This window comes from Oryctolagus cuniculus, chromosome 7 (genome assembly GCF_051225735.1).
Source record: "Oryctolagus cuniculus isolate XC-2025 breed Fujian yellow rabbit chromosome 7, ASM5122573v1, whole genome shotgun sequence".
NCBI lineage: Eukaryota > Metazoa > Chordata > Mammalia > Lagomorpha > Leporidae > Oryctolagus > Oryctolagus cuniculus.
The window spans coordinates 43652836-43674855 of record NC_142873.1 but is presented as its reverse complement, the minus strand read 5'-3'; the positions used below and the strand labels follow the sequence as shown (position 1 = coordinate 43674855).

The window sequence follows — 22020 nt, the reverse complement described above, 5'->3', positions numbered from 1 at the left end:
CTCTTATTACATTAACAAGAAAACTAGTTTCATTGGAAGAAGGAACAGAATATGATTTGATTTTATATATTATCACTATGAAATATTATAGATAAAAATTATTTGCAAGATTCATAAAATCTGTTCTTGATTACTGATTAAAGTTTATCATATAAAGAGGCAAAAAAGTTACAATGAAAATAGTTAGACATAGCTGATATGAGTAAAGTAGGTCATCCTTAAACATTTCATTTAATAGAATCAGAGCTAAAACTAAAAGGTCAAACCTTACATCTATGTTCTATCCAACTCACAGTAATAATTTCCTCATTCTGTTTTTCCTCTATAACAAATTCTGGAAGAAGATGCTATCACTTTATTCATAAAACACAATAAATCCTCTTTAAAGCCATACAATTAAGGCACCTTGGCTATATAGTAAACACTCATGATGAACACAAAGAAACTCGATTTGCTTTCAAAAGTCTCATAATTTTTAGCAATATCCTAATAACTGCTGAAAAATTTAACACATCTAATATATGAGTTTGTTTTCCAGAATACAATATACTTGGTTTTCATACCCATTTCATTATAACCTAAAAAGTCACCTATTGAGAATACATGAAGAATATTCATGTTTGTAAAAAAAAATGGTAGGACTCTTAAGTGTTCACTTTTAATTTGGAAAAAAAATTAAAAACAAAAAGTCTTACATATAACTGTAGGCATAAAATGTACAAGAAATCAAACAATTGAAGATGTGATTTAAAGAATCTGCCTTTAAATGACAGTAAACTCCTTAATGAAGAAGTGAATAATTCACTAAACACAACTTGGGGACAGAAGAAATAGATGGAGCCATGTTTCTAATATTTACCTTTCTCTAAGAGAAACAACAGACTATGACTTTTGAATTAACTAAGTAGTTAAATCATGTCAGTGTAAATATTCTTTGAGTAGGTTACTGGCAGTTGTCCAGGTGGGATGTAAGACTGTGATGGCATTCAAGAACAACAAGTTAAGAGTTTTTTTGGAAAATGATGTGATAGTACATTCTACTTCTGAAACACAGTGATGACTGATGTACAAGAAGCAAGACTGTTTATGGTTGAATGTGAAAATCAGATACAAAGGGATTTTTAAAACCAACAGTGTAATGGAGTGTGGTTCACATAAGAATTCCACTAAAGAGCTAAATATCACAATGAAACATGTAAGATGCAAAAGCCCAGGCACCAGTGAAGACTTAAGTTTAGATATTAGTCCTGAAAACTTCACCATATAGTCTATCCATATACACAGCCAAGACTGAAGACAACAGTGGTCAAGAAGCTTCAGACATCATTAAACTGTCTTAGTCACCATTCCAGTTGAATGGGTAAACTGTAGGTTAAGTTCCAGGAAAGAAGGAGTATGAGAGCTCTTTTTATAAAGTCTTCTCTCTCAGTTGTAAACTAGCTTCTACTGAGTATAGTTTACATGCTTGGTGTTATGCAAGACTTGTGAAGGTGGGGGGAGAGATATAAGAAAATATTAGTCTCTGCCCTCGAGGAGCTTATTTAGTGCCAAGTATGTCATCACATACTATATTTTAGATGGCATTTGTGCCATCCATTCTTGAGCTCTGTCTTCATTTTCTATGCTATTTGGTAATGTTTCCCAAATTTCTTGAGAAAGTCTTGATGAAGGCTTCAACTATACCTTTGATCATCAGGATATCCTGAGAATCACCCTGCCTGGCCTCACCCACCTCAGGGTAAAAGAGGGTACAGGCACTTTCTTCAAAGCTCCTTCTTTTGGTGGCATCTGGAGCTGCAGAGGAGGCAGTGGGAGGTGGAATGGGGGTCAGATCCCCGGAGATCGTTATTGGCAGCATTGTACAGCAATTCCTGAGAAACTGAAACAATTGAGAGAGAGATGGCTTAGCTCACTTAGCTTCTGAGCCATTTTTCATTTCCTGAAAGTAATGGAGGCCGGCAGCCTATTCTTAGGACTTAACAAGAGACTGGAATAAAACTTCATTCAGGAAGATTCTCATTTTTCATTTTTAAAAATCTGTTTGAATTTCCTGTTCACACAGAGCAGAGCTGTTCTTAACAGCATAACATTCCATATATAAAAAGAATAAAGTTGGTATTCCTAAGATACAGATCTTTATGGCTTGAAAATCATCAGCTCTAGAGGCTTATTTATTTAAAAACAGTCCTTAGAGGAGCAGTAAGAAGATGATGATATCTGAAAAAAACACTATCTAAGAATGTAAAGCAACTACTTTTAAGACTGGAAAATGATGCTGTAACTTATGTGCGAGTAACAACCTGTTAAAGACATTTTAAAAACTATGCTAAAATTAGCCCAACCACAGAAAAAATATAGGAAATCTGCAAACATTATCTGCAATACTGCCAGAAATACACTGCTTTGTAATTCTTATTACAGAGTTGGATGTCTAGGTAAGAACAAGATAATGTCCAGAGTAATAGCATGTCCATTTCAACAGAGACCAATATATCTGTATTTACCAATCTAAAACAGGATGCAGTGTGTGATACAGTATTAAATATATGGATTATGAAGTAAGGTATTCTGGGTTTGACACCTTGCTCTGTTACAAATTAAACTGTAGGATCAAGTCAAATAATGTGCCCAAACTTTGGTATAATAAAGCACTGTAAACCACAGGGTTCCTTTTAGAATCAAAATGAGACAGTGGGATGTAAAAATAATTTATCAAAATTCAAAATATTTTTATAAATGTTATTAACTATTATACATAAAAACTGTATCCTTCTGTTTATCATGGAAATTTTGGGCCCTAGATAACTTGTCAGTGACATGCTCAGGTTAACAATACTAAAATAAAAATAAAAGAGCAGAGATTTAAGCGTAGTTAGGGAGCAGGAACTAACATAATACCAAGCATTCATCTCAAACATGAAATGAATCCAATTAAGTACTACTAAGGTAGGTACCTCCAAGGCTGTAGATGTGGAATGTAACGATTCACTATCTTTGAAGTGAATCTTCTGACTCTTCATCAAAACGTTTCCAGTGTTGGGACTGTGTTCTGGTTTATAATAAAACCAGATGTGCCCAAGAGATGAGTCAGAACAGAGGGTGTCTGGCTCCTGTTCAGTTCTACACTAGGGGACAAAATAATTTTCTGTTCCCCTCTTTAGCTCTGGTTCTTCTAATTCATGGTTGTTTACTCAGGGGAATTACTGCTTTGTTATCTCCATCATGTGATGAATGTTTACTCATGTCTAAATAGCTGTCATTTCATATCCACCCGGAGGGTATGTGAGGACTCTTTCCACTCCTCAAAGGACAAGAGGTTTGTATGTAACCCAGTTTAAGAAAATCTAACAGTTTTGTAAAGAATACACATGGATAACAAATAATTTTAGAAAGCACAAAGTTCCCATGATTTCTCACTTCAATATACCACAAAGAATAATTAAGTACTTTAGAAGTAAACAGGAAATATAAATAGGAATTCCTTAGCTTATGAAATTACTGGGTAGAAACACTACTGGGTGTCTCATCACTCAAATGACAGCTTCAACAACATGTTTAGAAGTTGCATATGGAAAAACTGTGTAAACAGAAATAGTAAATTGCAAAAGAAGATATACCTAAACAGAAGTAGACCTCAGCATGAGGTTACTAGAAGTTTCAGTTGGGAATAAAGTCCTTCATGCAAATTAGAAGATGGATCACTAGTATGGAGAGAGAATGAAAAACAGAATGTCACAAAGTAGAATTTAGAGAATTAAGAATTAAAAATAGGGTTGGGTACATGAAGGAGACTCGGAAATAGATTTGATTTTAGACTCTTGATTTTATTTGGTCACTATGAGACGAACTTTTAAATATAAGGAAAAGTCTGGAGAAGTATCTGTGTCAAGCTAGGGAAAAAAGAAAAAATTTGACTTTATAGGAAAACCATGATGAAATCATGGGTAAGAATGTCAGAAAGTCGAAAAAGCAAAAAGAACATAACTGATTACATAGGAATAAGAACTGAAAATATTTATATTATATTCTAAAAATGAGCAAAGACCAGGAAGCTAAGGTTGATGTGTCTCCAAGAGTTTTTGATCGACCTCTACACAGAAGGAACTAAAATAAATCTGAGAAAGGAATGTTGCTTTTACAGATGTCTCATTATGAGGACAAAGTCAAATGGGCTAAGATATCGGAATAAAGAGAGAACATTTCCACTGATAACAGTGTCATGTCAGTTGGGGTGGGGGGAAATCGTCACAAAGAAAACAGAATAGAAGCAAATTAACTGATGCGTCAAACACCTACCTAGAACTTCTTTAGTCCAAATTTACAATCACAACTTTTTTTTTTTGACAGGCAGAGTGGACAGTGAGAGAGAGAGAGAAAGGTCTTCCTTTTGCCGTTGGTTCACCCTCCAACGGCCGCCGCGGCCGGCGCATCGCGCTGATCCAAAGGCAGGAGCCAGGTGCTTCTCCTGGTCTCCCATGGGGTGCAGGGCCCAAATACTTGGGCCATCCTCCACTGCACTCCTGGGCCATAGCAGAGAGCTGGATGGGAAGAGGGGCAACCGGGACAGAATCCGGCACCCCAACCGGGACTAGAACCCGGTGTGCCGGTGCCGCAAGGCGGAGGATTAGCCTAGTGAGCCACAGCGCCAGCCATCACAACATTTACAACTTAATGCAGTATGAATTTTGTTCATACCCAGTTTGGTGTTAAACACTAAAGACCCAAGTAACTAAGAAATGGTTTAAATGAGCAGAATGACTGATGTTTATAATGAAATACCTTTTAATAAGCCATGGAAAAACAGATTAAGTTGCTAGATTTGGAAGGATACTATACAGTAATCCATTCAAAGATGACAACAATTAATTTAAAAGTAATGTATTTTGTGATAAGGGTTTGGCCTGGTGGTTGAGATGCCGAGTTAAGACATCCACATCCCAAACTGGTGCCTGAGTTCAGGACCTGGTTCCTCTCCACCATTCTAAGAATTTAGATCTTGGGAGAGAATAGCAATGCCTCAGGTAATTGTCACCCACATGGGAGATCTAGATTGAATTATCTGCTCCTGGCTTCAGTCACTGACCTGGGATTGCTGTGGGCAATCAGCTCAGCTCTGGCTGTTGAAGCCAACTGGGGAGTGAACCAGCGGATAGAAGACCTCTCCCACTCTCTCTGCCTCTCCTTTTCTCTCAGAGTTACTCATCAGAGAGAAAAGGAGAGGCAGAGCTGAGCTGATCCAAAGCCAGGAGCCAGGAGCTTCTTTCAGGTCTCCCATGGGGTGCAGGGCCCAAGTACTTGGGCCATCCTCCACTGCACTCCCTGGCCACAGCAGAGAGCTGGCCTGGAAGAGGGGCAACTGGGACAGAATCCGGCGCCCCGACCGGGACTAGAACCCGGTGTGCTGGTGCCGCAAGGCGGAGGATTAGCCTAATTAGGCAATGTTTGTTAAATTATTTTAAAAAATAAAGAAGTTTCCCATATGGGCGCTGGTTCGAGAACCAGCTGTATACTTCCTAAAAATTTTTTTTAATTTATTTAAGAGGGAGGGAGGGAGGGAGGGAAGAGGAGAAGTAAGAGACAAGACAGTGCTCTCATTCTCTGAAATACAGATTGGAGGCAGGACTTAACATAAGCACTCTGATAAGGAATCCGGGTATCCAAACTGCTAGGCCAAATGCCAGCTTATCTGCTCATTCTATTTGTAAGCTATAAATGCTAAACGCAAAATACTACATGCTACTGCTCATCCCATTTTTGAAATCAAGTTGCAAGAAAATGCTGGTAAACAGTATGGCATCCCTGGCAATCCAGGTCAGAAACTCATCAGATCTATTTCACGTATACCTAACACAGATAAATTAATTTTAGTAAACACTTGGGGCCAGCGCTGTAGCGCAGCAGGTTAATGCCCTGGCCTGAAGCACCAGCATCCCAAGTGGGCGCTGGTTCACATCCCGGCTGCTCCTCTTCCAATCCAGCTCTCTGCTATGGCCTGGGAAAGCAGTGGAAGATGGAAGATTTCTTTCTCTCTTTCCTATTTTTATTTAGTAGATTTATTGTAATTATTACTTGGGATAAAGCAGTCATATTTGAAAAATTCTGTTGATATAAATTTCAGGAAAAGTAAATTAAATTAGATCAGTGACACAGGCACACTTAGCCTAGATCAAGGTATTTAACATTTCTTTCCTTGTTTCAAAGAAACAGAATCCAACTGACTTCAGTCACTTCACCATTTTTATATTAAACAGATTATATCTCATAAATCATTAAAAATAAGTTATAATCATTTCACAATTTATGTATTACTTTTTTTTTTTTTTTTTTTTTTAGCTTAGTACTATTCTGTAGTAACCATTATAGTCTAACAGTTTCTGTTTCAGGCAGGATCCAAGGATGACCAATGAGGCTGTGATTCCTATTCACCTGATAATTCTTAACTCCTATGTACTCTGTTTTCCTCTACCACCCCATTTCTTAAGTGCAGGGTTTCTTCTTGCACCCTGTCCACATCCTCAAGCAAGGGAATCACAATGAGACCACACAGTGCAACTGTCAAGTAGTTCAGCTACAGGGGCCAGCATCATGGCATAGTAGGTAAAGCTGTGACCTGTTATGCCAATATCCCATATGATTGACTGTTCATGTCCCAGCTATTCCACTTCTGATCCAGCTCCCTGCTAGTGGCCTGGCAAGGCAGTGAAAGACAGCCCAAGTGTTTGGGCCCCTGCCACCGACGTGTGAGACCTGTATGAAGCTACTGGCTTCAGCAAATCTCAACCCTGGCCACTACAGCCATTAGGGGAGTGAATGAGTGGATGGAAGATCTTTCTGTCTGTGCCCCTCTCTCTGTAACTGACTTTCAAATAAATAAATCTTGAAAAGAAAAAAAGTTCAGCTATTATAAGCCAAGCCTTTTTCCTGCTACATATCAAACTATACTTATCAGTGCCCCATGGGTTGGAGAAGTCAGTCATGTTTTGTCTGGTGGAGTGACTTTCCCCTCTTCCCTTGGTTTTTATACCAATGCCTGGCTTACCCAGACCTACCAAGGCCCAACATTGGACAAGAATTACCAAAGGTCTGTTGAAGGTGCCCACTCTCCACTGTGGATTTAATAACTCTTCACCTGGGTAAAACAACTTGACCCTTAGGACTCTGCTCCGCCAAGATACTGCATAATTTGTGGACACCAATAACCTCCAACCTGATTTAGTTATTCATTTGAAAGGCAGAGCCAGAGACAGAGAGATCTTCCATCCACTGGTTCACTCCAATGGCTGCAATGGCTGGAGCTGGGCTGATCTGGAGCCAGGAGCCAGGAGCCAGGAGCCAGGAGCCAGGAGCTTTCTCTGGGCCCCCTGCATGGCTGCAAGGGCCCAAGTATCCCTGCTATCCTCCACTGCTTTTCCAGGCCATAAGCAGAGAGCTGGATTGGAAGTGGATCAGCTGGGACGAAAACAGGCACTCACATGGGATGCCAGAGCCACAGGTGGAGGCTCAACCTACTATGCACAGTGGCAGCCCCTACTAACCTGATCATAACAGCCTACATTATGCTCAGCCCTTTCTCAGGACTTCCTACCAAAACACAGACAACTATTTATTATATGAATTTTAGCTGAAAAGGTACCGTTGTCCACCAAACACCAATCTGACCTGAAAGAAATGGGTCACTGGGCTGACCTTGGTGGGCAAAGGGTAGCCACTTGGTTAGCCTCTCCATGGGGGGTTTTGCTTATGATGAAGCAATATCAAAAAAACAAATAAATAAAAAACCCATCACTCTGAACATACGTGATCTGACCCTAAGCACAGGATATGTTCTTAGTTGCATATTAGGCACCCTGGCAGGTATCGTTCTTCTCCCTGTCCTTGACTATCTGCTAACTGAACACGATAGAGTAAGTGGTATAACTAGCTAGAGCAAAACCTGCTATAGCTATATCAGCAACTCAGGCACAGTGGAATTAGATATCAAGACCAAGTTAAATGGCTATTCTGCTCTGGACAAGAAGTGGCAAAAGCTAACTTCATCTGGCAGGTGGTAACCTAGAAATGACCATGGTGTATTTTCACAAAAGACTTAGTTTAACTTTTTTTTTAAATTTTATTTATTATTTATTTGACAGAGTTAGATAGAGAGACAGAGAGAAAGGTCTTCCTTCCGTTGGTTCACCCCCCAAATGGCCGCCACAGCCAGAGCTATGCCAATCCGAAGCCAGGAGCCAGATGCTTCTTCCTAGTCTCCCATGTGGGTGCAGGGGCCCAAGCACTTCCTGGGCCACAGCATAGAGCTGGACTGGAAGAAGAGCAACCCGGACTAGAACCCAGCGCCCATACGGGATGCCGGCACTGCAAGGTGGAAAATTAACCAAATGAGCCACAGCGCCGGCCCTGTCTTAGTTTAATGTTAATGCAGCCAAGATATCAGGCCTTATTAGCATGTAGGATAGAGGTTTGCAAAAACCCCAAAGTAGGACAACTGCTGAGCTTGCTTTGCAAACTGTGCACCACCGGCTAACTTAGAAACCTTCACCAATTCTGTAATCTGTAACTACCCCATGCCTGTTACACAGTGCTCTCCAGTCTTGGTTCCCAGAGCCTTGATGATATCACAGTGTAACTCCCTTTCTCCTGTCCTAGATCTGCCCAGCACCACCCGTCCTGTGACCCCTCTTTCACCCTGCCTTAGGTGCTGAGTCTGTTTAGATTGTACCTCCCAAGTTTCTCAATCAATGAGGAACTGGATGAAGGGACTTTTGCCTCACAGGGATAAAAGGAGCTGAGTCTCTGAGGGAGGTGCCTGCTTCCACCTGCTGGTCATTGCTTTAAAGACTGGGTATCAGGGCCGGTGCCATGGCGCAGTAGGTTAATCCTCCACCTGTGGTGCCAGCATCCCATATGGGCGTCAGATCTAGTCCCGGCTGCTCCTCTTCCAATCCAGCTCTCTGATACGGCCTGGGAAAGCAGTGGAAGATGCCCAAGTGCTTGGGCCCCTGCACCCCTGTGGGAGACCAGGAAGAAGCACCTGGCTCCTGGCTTCAGATCTGCACAGCACTGGCCATTGCGGCCATTTGGGGAGTGAACCAATAGACAGAAGACCTTTCTCTCTGTCTCTCCCTCTTGCTGTCTGTAACTCTAACACTCAAATAAATAAATAAATAAAATCTTAAAAAAAAAAAAAAAGACTGTGTATCAATAAAAGCCTTTCTTTCTGCTTCCTTCGTGCTTCTGAGTCCATCCCTTGGTGGGTAGGAGGTCCCAGGTGGGCTTATTTCCCAGAGTAAAGATGTATTTCTAGGCATCATCTGGTTTCTACCCCTCTTAGGACCCTTAAAGACCGTAATCTTGCTATTGCTTTAGGCCCATGACTGTTCGACCTACTTGTTAAGTTTGTGTTCTCTAGAAAACAGCAATACCATATCAAGATGATGGTCAAAGATTCCAACCACTGGTGAATGAGTAGGGAATCAACTCCTGGAAGTGCTCCACAGAATTCCATGCCCTGCAGGGGCAAGGACAAGTTCATACAAAGCAGTGAAGAAGTTACAGAAGATAGACCGGTGCAGGGAGCTGCTGAGCCACCTGGAGGTAATTTCTACTGCCTCAACTCCTACAGGATATAGTTGGGTTCTACTTGCTCTGAAGAGAAGCACACCCCCTGCCTAGAACAGATTTATACTGGTTGACCTTTAGCTCATCATATGCTCATTATAATGTATTAGCATGCTAAATGACACAGCCACTGTAACAGGAAACACTGACCATATAAGGAGCAAAAAGGGATGGTAGCTAGAAATTTCTTCCAACTTCCCTGAATAATCTTGAATATTCCTGTCCTTTATTAGAAGGTGTGTCTCATTTCACTGAAGAACCCATATAATGTTAAAAAATCCCTCTCTGTTTCTCCATCTCTCTATAACTTGCTTTTCAAATTGATAAAAATGAATCTTCTTTAAAAAGATTTATTTACTTGAAAGAGTTACACAGAGAGAGAAGGAGAGGCAGAGAGAGAGAGAGGTCTTCCATCCGCTGGTTCACTCCCCAATTAGCTCCAACGGCCAGAGCTGTGCTGATGTGAAGCCAGGAGCCAGGAGCTTCTTCAGGGTCTCCCACGTGGGTGCAGGGCCCAAGGACTTGGGCCATCTTCTACTGCTTTCTCAGGCCAGAGCAGAGAGCTGGATTGCAAGTGGAGCAGCCGGGACTTGAACTGGCGCCCATATGGGATGTTGGTGCTGCAGGCGGCGGCTTTATCTGCTACACCACAGCGCCGGCCCCTAAATGAATTTTTTAAAAAGTATATGGTATGTTTTTCTATTGTATATTTCTATATAGTGAAACAGCTTATATACCACTGATAAACAGAATTCTACCAGAATGGAATTTATGTCGACTCACATGATTTTTTTCAAATCACACAAATGTTTTGCAGCGAGGTAGCAGCTGGACAAAGAAAACATGAAGACAAACGAAATGCAGAAAGCTGTGGAACAATGCAGTTCTGTTTAAAACGACCATTCACACTACAGTTTTTCTTATGGCTCCAACTGGCCAGTCTCCTTGCATGAGTTTATTATGTGGTTCTTCTAATCTTTGTACAAAAAGAAACTAACAATAAGGTAGGACCTGCCATCTCTGGCATCACTGCATTTATCTGCCAATGATATCCTTTTGTGTCTATAACTGAAAAGCTTCAATCTTCTTTGTATTCTAACAAGCTACCTTCAGCTTTTCCCATAAAGTCAACATCTATGTTGACTTTAAGTGATTTAATGCTATCTCTTTAACTACTGATAACTCCTAGAATTATTATTTGTCTTGGTGCTCTAGTTATAAAGTTGCATTGGTTTCGAGACTCTGCTTCCAACTCTATTTTACTCAGGAGTCTTTATTTTTAGTGAATGATATGGCTAGACAAAATTTCTTCAAAAGTCATAGTAAAATGCTCTGAAGTCCAGCTCAAATTTTTCTATTGAGCTCCAGAACTAGATAGCCAACGGTCTCTTGCACACCTACACTTAAACACTGAATAAGTACTCATATTTTCTATGTGTTAAAATCCAAACTTGTGCTCTCCTCTAAATATGCTTCTCTTCCATTCTTCTCTGTCTCAGTGTATGAAATCAACAATGTGCCAAATGTTCAGAAAAACATACCACCACCTTGTTTTAGCCACTATCATCTCCTCTAGATGACTCCAACTTAATACTTAAGGACTTTTTCTTATACTTATTTTTATCCTCTCCAATTCACTGTTCACACAGGAGCCAAAATGATTATTTGAAAATGCAAATATAGGGGCTGGTGCTGTAACGCAGCGAGTTAAAGCCCTGGCCTGAAGCGTCGGAATCCCATATGGGTGCTGGTTCTAGTTTCGGCTGCTCCTCTTCCAATCCAGCTCTCTGCTATGGCCTGGGATAGCAGTAGAAATGGCCCAAGTTCTTGGGTCCCTGCACTCATGTGGGAGACCTGGAAGAAGCTCCTGGCTCCTGGATTTGGATCGGCACAGCTCCGGCCGTTGTGGCCAACTGGGGAGTGAACCAACGGATAGAAGACCTTTCTCTGCCTCTACCTCTGTGTAACTCTTTCAAATAAATAAAATAAATCTTTAAAAAAATGCAAATATAAAATCAACACTTCTCTGGTTTTGCTCTTAATATAAAATCCATAATTCTTGCCATCTCTCAACATTTTCTCTTTTGTATCCCCTCTCCCACCACAATGAAGCTTTTCTTGGTTTGGCTAATATATGAGAGTTCCTTCCCTGTTCTGGATCTTCAAACATGTTCTTCACTATGGCTTCTCAGCCTTCAAGTACCAACGTTCTATCCTCAGGCCATAATCCTCTTCCCTTTGTTCTTGACTTTAACACTCTATTACAGGATTCTTTTCAATTATGTTATTTATTAGCTTATGTTTCAATAGTTTGTCTTCTTTCACTAAGCTGAAAATTAATGAGGTCAGCTATCAGGTCTTTCTATTATAAGCCAGTGACTAGAACAGTGCTGAGGGCTTGGAATTCAATGAATGAATAAATGAATGAATGGAATTCCATTTACCCAGCTAAGTGCTGCTCATCTTTCAGATCTCAGTTTTTCAGGAATTTCTTTTCTGAGTCAGGTCGCATTTTCACGCTCTCAGAGAATCTATTTAGAACTCTTTATCAGAATTTCCATGACAAAGTGATTTTTAAAAACTCATCCATCTCCTCCAGCAAAATTTCCATGAAACAAGGAAACTTTGCACCTTCTTCCCTATTATTTATCAATGGCTCATAACGTATAAAGTCTGGCAAGTAACTCATAGTCATAACTGTTACTGACTAAATATTTATTAAAAATTGTTGGGGCTGGCATTGTGGCACATTATGCTAAGCCTCTACCTATGCTGCCAGCATAGGCATGGGCAACGGTTCTAGTCTACTTCCAATCCAGCTCTCTGCTATAGTCTGGGAAAGCAGTAGAAGATGGCCCAAGTCCTTGGGGCCCTGCACCAGCGTTGGAGACCCAGAAGAAACTTCTGGCTCCTGGCTTTGGATCAACCCAGCTCTGGCCATTGCAGCCATCTGGGGAGTGAACCAGTGGATACAAGACCCCTCTCTCTGTCTGTAACTCTACTTCTCAAATAATTAAAAATCTTTATAAAAAAATTGTTAAAGGAATCTAATTAGTTTTTTCCCTCTTTACAGTGTTATAAAACTAAAGAACAATCAGTTTCTCTACTAAGATATCCTTTTTTCCCAAAAAAATTCGTGAGTAATAAAGATCAGAACACAAACTCATTGTCATTAAGGGGTTTTTCTTTTCCCTAATACATGTTTCTAATCTTTGAGGGGAGTAATAGCAAATCACTGCAAATAATTGCAAATAATCTGCAAATCACTGTGCTAAATATTATAATCTCACTTCTCAAAATACTCTAATTCCATTCATAGGAGGGGATATTGTGGTTTAGTTTATACTATCTGATGAAATGTATTAATTTTCTCTAAAATATACACAACCATACAAACACAGAATTTTACTTACAAGATCAGAGGGTCCGTACACTTTTTAAGAGTTAATTTACAAACTCTGAGGGTTGAGATCTCTAATCAAAAACTCCTAGGTATCTTTTCTTTCAAGGCTTACTTTTTCTTATTTTTCTAAGATCTCAATTCTCTATAGGTATCACCTTGATATCACAAATGCATTATCCAGATGTTTTCATGTCTTTTTAATATAATCACAGCAATTTTTATGAAGATGCCTAAAGGTACTCTACAAAATGCAGTCTCTGAATAGTAACATCAATGTTGAAAATAGTCAATTCTTGGATTTCTTCTTAGACGTACAGGGGTAATAACTTTTTTTCTGTAACATAAGAATAATTACTTGATTCATATATATTAAAAATTCTGTACTACTTATTTCTATAAGCCATCTCTCACAAAAAAGATGTAAGACTTTTTAAATAATTCTTCCTAGTTTCCAAAAGTTGTATTGTTTCTTGTTGTTTTGACAATGATACATCTTCCAAACACATGAAGTTAATGATATTCTTTATTTTACTTATACATCTAAGGAAAATAAGAACTTTGAAGAAATGACAGATTGTTAAAAACTCAACTACATGTATCAGGCAATCAGTGTGAAAATAATCTATCACCTACTTTAATAACAATAATAGGCAACAAAATAACCCTCTTACCTGTTAAAGTGTGTACTGCCCTTTCACTGGAAGGCAGTGGCTCCTTTCTGTGAGGCCGATTTAGTGTAGTGTCCTGTGCAAAGAGTCCAGGGCTGTCAGTTAATTTCTTCCGGCCACTGGAGTTAGGGTTTGAAACTCTGCAGCTGCCTATTGCACTTGTGAAAAGGTTTGTGTGTTCATCACTGCTGGCTGGCTCAGAGTTTGGAGTAAATCCTCCAAGGGATAAACCTGGAGAACTTTCTGAACAGTCAATCTGTAAAGGTGTCTGCAATCCCAAGGCCAATGAACTAGATTCTGAAGGCTCTCGGTGGACCCACTGCTCTTCTCTGTTTATTAAGCTTTTTGAAGGAGAGAGATGAGGGCAGGACATGTGACAACGGTGCTTTTCTTTATGCTTATATCGCTCTCCAAGAGTATCCTTTCCAAAGCGATAGCGCTTCAATGACTCCAGGACAGATCTGGAAGAGCCAGCGTCCATGGAAACCTGGGGCTGTTCAGAACGGTGTTCTCTGTGTTTGTGACGGTGCCTGTGTTTGTGCTCAACCATCCAACCGTAGGCCATCTCCGGAGGGACACTGGGATAGGTACTCATGGAAAGGAGAGGAGTCCTACTGGTTGTAAGAAAGGCCTCCTGTCGAAGTAGCTTATGTTTTTTCTTGTGGTATTTGGTGGGATTGAGAAGTAAATGACCAGCATGCATGTAGGAAGGAGGTGGAAGTGGAGTGGTGAAAGAAGGAGATGGAGGTGGAGGATAAAGAGTGGGAGGATACCTCCCATAGTAACCTAATCCTATAGGAGCAGCTGTAAGAGGTGAAGGAGAATAAGGCATGCCATATGATGGATAGAAACCAGTACTAGAAAGAGGAAAACTAAGGCTGTGCATAAAAGGCATTTCAGCCATTGCCTCCCTCATCTTAGGGGGCCTCCCCCTTTTCTTTTTTAAGTCAGGTTTTCGAATGTAGTGCAAAGGATCTAAGGGAAAAGAAGGATGTGTATAGAAACTATTAAAGTTGATTCGAAAAATAGTTGGCAGAAGGTCCCGGGGGATAAAATGATGACTTCGATGGGTGATCCGAATTTCACTTAGACGACTTATTAGTTCCTCCAGCTCTGCAATAAAGTCTGGATCCTGTCTGTTTCGGAGTTGGGGATATTTCTTTTTCCGTTTTCGTTTCTGCCTTTTCATCTTGTCGTAGCTGAGATAATCATGATTCCTGCGCTTACATTTGTGTTTATGCTTTTCTTTAAGACCACTTAAGACTGTAGAAGATTCAGGGGGAATCAGAGAAACATGCTCAAAAGAATGCCTTCTCTTTTTTTGTCCACAAAATTTCTCTGCTCTATCTGATGTGCTGTTATTATCTGTTCCAATTCCACTATCACTGGGGATGGTCTCATCACTATGAGACTCACTAATTGGGGAAGGAGTAGCTTCTTTCAGAGATGTGAGTTCACTCAAGTGGGAAGGAGAATTTGGCAACAAAGTAGGAGGAGATAACCGCCTCCTCCCCTTTGAGGCCTTCTTCATTGCAAGAGTCTGAATCATGCCCTGTCTGGAGTGCAAATGCAAATATGGCACTGAACTGGGTTCAACAAAGCCTGCATCACTACTTACAGGGCTCTGACCTCCACTAGTCCCAGAAGACTGAGAACAAATAGGTGACGGAAGAATCTCAGAACTACTAGCAGATGAAGGCAGCAAAGGGGGGAGAATCTGTCCTAACGCTGACCCAGCTGCCTGCTGCGCTGTTTGCTCAAGGACAGCAAGGCTGGTAGGGCTACCAGAAAGAATGCCATTTAAGACAGTTTTTGGCTTGCGACCCCTCCTCTTTCCTATGTAAATGGTTCCTTTCTTGCTGACGTTTATCTGTTGGCCCAATTTAGAACCAAATGTGGCAGCAAGACTTGATACTGTATTATGGAGCTTGGATTGCACTTTCCCTTTATTACTTGATTCTACAGAGCTTGAAAGAATCTGATTCAACAGTTTCTTTCTCTTTAAAGTCTTCATTTTATTTATTTTGCGTATAATTGTTTTCATTAATTGTCCATTGTTTCTCTTCGTAATTTTTTTATCTGGTTCCATTTCAAGGTCACTCATACTACAAACACTTGGCCTGTGACTGTCATCTAAATCGTCTGGATCCTGAAGCTGATCCTCACTCTCAAAGAAATCACTGCTGCTTCTATGGTTTTCACTTTCTGACTCTAGCTTGCTTGGACTTTCAGTGGCAACAAATGGAGCTACTGATAGCACAGGTGGCTTCATCTTGACTGGTGATCTCATTTGCCTCTTAGGCCTGCCTCTCTTTTTTGGAAAAGGAGACACAGACAAACTTTGTTTGAAGGAAGGAATTTCAATTTCTGGCTGTAAAATTGGGGGTTCTTGTTCTTCTTTAGACTGCAGAGAAAATACTTTAGAGGCAGGGATTTTTAAAGTCCTTTTAGGTGGACCTTCTAGTTGAGGCATCTCTTTTGATTTAGGTCTTCCTCTTTTGGGCTTGTAAATATCCGACAAAAGGTCACTAGAGACACACATACTAGAGGATAGTTTATGAGTAGCAAAAGACTTATGAGACGGTTTTTCACCATCAGTTAAGAGAGCAAGAGATGGAGATGTGGATTTGCTCAACTTTGGCAATCGGCGTTTAAGGAAGTCATGATCTACAAACGAAGTTGATCCAATGTTTTTCATAAACTTGGCTGACTCGGAACTACTATTTGATAGTGAGCCACAGGAAACATTTTTAAAAAGCTCTGACCTTTCTAATTCTAGCCCTTTTGGAGACCGGCATGTGCTTCTTGCTACCACTTTAGTCCACCGAGGCTTTCTTCCTTTTCTTTTTTTTAATGGTTTGGACTGCAAACTAGTGCTTAGACTTTCAGCAACTTGGCAGTGTTTGTCTGGTGCACTTACCGCACCAAGTTTTAGAAAAGGTTTGTTACTAAATAAACTAGTGAAGTTAACAACTGAGGGAGTAATTGTATGAATACTGGATTCAGAAGTGAAATTTGGCTTTTTTCCCAGGGAAGAGCTTATTCTTGGAATATCTATATGGGTAGTTTTTGAATCATTTAGTTCTTTATCAATCCCTTTACACTCAATACTTATGCTATGACCCATGGACCTATGACCAACATTCAAATGGGTACTTTCAGAATTAAACTGATTCTTTCCAACAGACTCAGAAATTTCTTCCATTAGTTCTGTGGTAGGACTAAGAAGTAACGGATTAGGAGCCAACGGTGAAGAAGTTTCAGGTGGACTTCTAGTTAAAGGATTAACAGATACAGTAGGTGATGGGGAAGGGAGATTGCTTTCTCCTACTGCACTAAAAGGGGATTTAGCTGTAGATGCATCAGAACCACCTCCCATCTGAAAGTCTGGAGAAGTGCAATATACAGGAGGTTGCTTTTCATGCTTTGAGGTTTCATAAGATCCCCTTTCACTGGATGAGAAACTGTCTTGCTGAATGCATGATCCTTCATTAAATATTTCTTTCTCCAAATTAATGATTTCTTTTCGAGCTGAGAACTTTTCTAGTGCACTTTCTTTGTTCTGCCGAATGACATTCTTCTCAAAAGTTCTGCTGGTGGCACTGTCTTTCAGGGATTCAGAAAGTTCTTCACTTTCGTGGTTACTGATGTTTGCACTACAAGAAGCCTTAAGTGGATCCTGAGTAGGGAGCAGTGCTTCCGCTTTAAGGTTTATGGCATCTTTACTGACCAGTCCTGCCACAGGACAGGTCACTAGTTTCTTTCCAATGTCTTTATTAACCAATCCCATTGCTGAACTTGCTACAATCTTCTTTGCACAGTCCTTGGCCACTAGGCCAACAGTAGAACTCAATTTCCTTCCCAAGTCTTTATTAACCAGTCCAACCACAGTGCCAAGTCCTAACTTCTTGCCAGACTCCTTATTCATTAAACCCGGAACAATACCAATTCCTAGCTTCTTTCCTGAATCCTTGCTCAGCAGTCCAACTGTAGTGATAGTCCCTGGCTTTTTGCCCAAGTCTTTATTAATGAATACGGCTGTAGTGCCAGTTCCCAGTTTTTTCACAGAGTCTTTATTGACCAGTCCTACTGCTGGGTTAAACATTGGCTTTTTCCCAGCATCTTTAGTTACCAATCCAACTGCTGTGCTAATAGTTGGTTTTTTTATTAAATCCTTATGTATTATTCCAGCCACAGAGCCAATGCCTGCTTTCCTGATCAAATCCTTGCTAACCAATCCTGCTGTAGTGCCTGTTCCTAACTTCTTCGGTTTTGTCTTGGAAGACTTGGAGGGAGGACAAGTAGCAATGAGCTGTGCCAACTTTTCTGTTACGCTAGTTCCTCCATTAAGTAATGCTCTGTCCTTTAAATCAGGATCCCGACTACCAACAAGAGTAGATGGTGATGCATTAACAAAATCTGCCATTTCTGAGTGTACTGGAGAAAGCTTCTTGGACAAAGGAGTGCTTTCTCCCTGTGAATGAAGATGGATGCTTTCTTCAGATTGGCATTCAATGGCTGCAACATCACCTGCTTTCTTGTACAACTTGGAAGGGTCCTAAAATTTGAACAAGAAAAAGGTTTCAGAGAGTAAACCTGATACCACTTTGCTTTAGCTTTACATTCCAACAAACTCAACACATCAGATATAAGATTTACAACAGAACTTTAAAAAGAACTAATGTGACTCTAATGGCCTGGGATATTAGTTCATCTGCTGCTATCACAGAGGCTATCAAGATACTGTCTTTGTTGATTTTCAACCATATTTATTACTGGATCTTTAGAAATGCCCCAAGGTTGGCACTGTGGCTCACTTGGCTAATCCTCCGCCTGCGGCACTGGCACCCCAAGTTCTAGTCCCAGTCGGGGCGCCGGATTCTGTCCCGGTTGCTCCTCTTCCAGTCCAGCTCTCTGCTGTGGTCCGGGAAGGCAGTGGAGGATGGCCCAAGTGCTTGGGCCCTGCACCCACATGGGAGACCAGGAGGAAGCACCTGGTTCCTGGCTTTGGATTGGAGCAGCACGCCGGCCATAGTGGCCATTTGGGGGGTGAACCAACAGAAAAAAGGAAGACCTTTCTCTCTGTCTCTCTCTCTCTCACTGTCCACTCTGCCTGGCGAAAAAAAAAAAAAAAAGCCCCTAAGATATATTTAAATGTGAAGTTATAGTTTATCACTTTCATCTTTCTTTTCACTAACTAAAACAAATATTTTTGGCTATAGTAACCCATGATCCCCTTTTAAAATAAATAGCTTAATGCCTATCTGCCTCACTGACTTCAATAAAATCTAACCAAATATGGGACAATCTCTGACCTACTTCTATTTCTTTAACTCACTATATAGTCTTAAGTGAGTAGTCAAATTCCCTTAAAGAACTTGAAAGAGCAGTCATTTCTTAAAATGTATGAGGATAGAAAAGATAATTGAAAAGTTTTTTAAAAAGATTTATTTATTTATTTTGAAAGCCAGAATTAGATAGACAAGAGAGAGGGATCTTCCATCTACTGGTTCACTCCCCAGATGGCTGCAACAGCCAGGGCTGGTCTAGGCTGAAGCCAAGAGTCTGGAACACTATATGTCTCCCCCATGGGTAGCAGATCATTTGAACCACCTTCCACTGCTTTTCCCAGGCACATTAGCAGATAGCTGGATCAGCAGTGGAGCAGCTGGCACATCAAAGGCACTGCTTTACCTGCTAAGCCATAGCACCGAATCCAACAATTTAAAATTAATACTGGAGTTGGTGTTGTGACAGAGTAAGTAAGGCCACCACCTATAATGCCAGCTTCCCATATGAGCACCAATTTGTGACCTGACTGCACTACTTCTGATCTAGCTCACTGGTAATGGTCTAGGGAAAGCAGCAGAACAAGGCCCAAGTATTTGGGCCCCTGTCACCCACAAGGGAAACCTGGATGAATCGCCTGGCTTCAGCCTGGCTGAGCCCTGACCTTTGTGGTTATCTGGGGAGTGAATCAGCAGATCAAAGATAGATAGATCGATCAATCGATCTCTCTCTCTCTTTCCCTGCCTCTCTTTGTCTAATCTTTCAAACAAATAAATAAATCCTTAAAAAATTTTCTTTAGAATGTTTGTATATAAAATTCTATAAATGACACTGTGTCTATTAAACTAATGAATATTTACTATATACTTTAAAAATATACTACTTCACAAAACAGTCTGTTTTACTTTCTGGTAATCACTAAATAGCTTTTCCTAGCTATAAAATTATCATTTAAAGATTTAAAAAAATACAAAGACATATAGTATTTGCAGACAGAAGACATAAAGATGAAAATATTCCCTAAGCAAATTTATAAATGCCATCTGAATAAAAATACTACCAGGATTTCTTTCAGGAATTAGAAAAGTTTATTATACTGATCACTGGGGAAAATAAACAAGCAAGAATAGCTAGGGGTCTGGTGCTGTGGCACAGTGGGTTAAGCCGCTGCCTGCAGTGCCCGCATCCCATATGGGCACTCATTTGAGTCCTGACTGCTCCACTTCCAATCCAGCTCTCTGCTATGGTCTGGGAAAGTAGAAGACGGCCCAAGTCAGAGACCCAGAAGCAGCTCCGAGATCCTGGTTTTGGATCGGCACAGCTCTGGCTGTTGTGGTCATTTGGGGAGTGAATCGGCAGATGGAAGACCTCTCTTTCTCTTTGTCTCTGCCTCTCTGTAACACTTTCAAAGAAATAATGATCTTAAAAAAAATAGCTAGGAAAATCTGAAAGGAAAAGGGGATAACCATACCAAATATTTTTTAAAGTCCTAATCATTAATAACTGTATAGAACTCACAGATTAAAAAACTAAACAATAATGAAATAGGTTAGAGAATCCCAAAGCAAGTATGAAGGGAAATGTAATATATCCAAAACGTTGCAATCTTTATATAGACAGGAATTTGGATAACAGAAAAATTTCCTTAGGCCTTCAACCACGCTTTTTCAATCAAGAATTCCTTTTCAAAGGTCCAGCCAAATATGGAATATCAAAATCGTAATTCCTGCTCAAGGCTAGGAAATGTAGCACCATTTTATTTTAAAGATTTATTTATTTTATTTAAAAGGCAAAGTCACAAAGAGAGAAAGAGAGAGATAGATATCTTCCATCCACTGGTTCACTCCTGAAATGGCTGCAATGGCAAGAGCTGGGCCAGATTGAAGCCAGAAGCCAGGGGCTTCTTCCAGGTTTCCCATGTGGGTGCAAGGGGCCCAGGCATTTGGGCTATCTTTTGCTGCCTTCCAAGGTGCATGAGCAGGGAGCTGGATCAGAACTGGAGCAGCCGGGACCCAACAGGTACCACAGGCAGCAATTTAACTGGCTGAGCCATCTTCCTGGCCCCTGAACCACCATTTTAATAGCAAAGCCCTAAAACAATCTACATAATTACAGGGGACTGGCTGAATAAACCAAAGTATATCAATATAATGAAATACTGACCTCCCTCCCACAAGAAAAGAAGACATTAATACATTATTATGAAATGGTCTCTAGGATATATTACTTAATGAATAAAGTAAAGTTCAGAATTCTGGTTACAATACCTTTTTATAAGAAAACATGCACACACACACACACACAGATACACACATCTGATTATATTAAAAGATGGAATGTATAGGGACAATGATAACTCAACAAAGGCAAACAATGAACTTCTCCAACTCTTTCACTCCATCCACTGTTTTTACTCCCCAAATGGCCACAGCTGGGCTGACCCAAAGCCAGGAGCCAGGAACTTCTTCCAGGTCTCCCACGTAGGTACAAGTGCCCAAGAACTTGGGCCATCTTCCACTGCCTTCCCAGGCATTAGCAGAGACCTGGATCAGAAGAGGAGTAGCCGGGATAGGAACTGGCACCCATGTGGGATGCTGGTGCTGCAGGGGGAGGCTTAGCCTACTTTGCCATAGTGTTGGCCCCTAGAAGACTGCCTTTAATATTCAGAAATACATTCACCCCTCGCTACCTTTAAGATTGGTTTTAGGGCCTCACAAGAACAGCAAAGTCTCTCATACCTGTATATAACTATGCACACCCTCTCACATACTTTATTTTTATATTTTTTAAAGACTTATTTATTTGAAAGTCAGAGTTACACAGAGAGAGAGGTCTTCCATCCACTGGTTCATTCCCCAAATGGTTGCAACAGCCGGAGCTGCGCCGATCCGAAGCCAGGAGCCATGTCTCCCATGTGGGTGCAGGGGCTCAAGGACCTGGACCATCTTCCACTGCTTTCTCAGGCCGTAGCAGAGAGCTGGATCAGAAGTGGAGCAGCTGGGACTTGAACCGGCGCCCAAATGGGATGCCAGCACTGCAGGC

At 40.7% G+C, this 22020-nt stretch overlaps 1 protein-coding gene across 30 annotated transcripts in view; it reads right to left on the bottom strand.

Moving 5' to 3' along the window:
- ASH1L (ASH1 like histone lysine methyltransferase) overlaps positions 1-22020 on the bottom strand; it is a 215791-nt gene that overhangs the window by 110743 nt on the left and 83028 nt on the right. For 25 of the 30 annotated variants that reach the window (XM_070077555.2, XM_070077550.1, XM_070077542.1 and 22 more), the window contains one exon: positions 13693-18247. In XM_070077555.2, coding sequence (XP_069933656.1) covers positions 13693-18115 — 4423 coding nt within the window. In that variant the 5' untranslated portion in view covers positions 18116-18247. Of the gene's footprint in view, positions 1-1683; positions 1880-13692; positions 18248-22020 lie in introns of those variants that run through there. The other 5 variants (XM_089299833.1, XM_070077556.1, XM_070077557.1 and 2 more) reach the window with 3 other exon arrangements.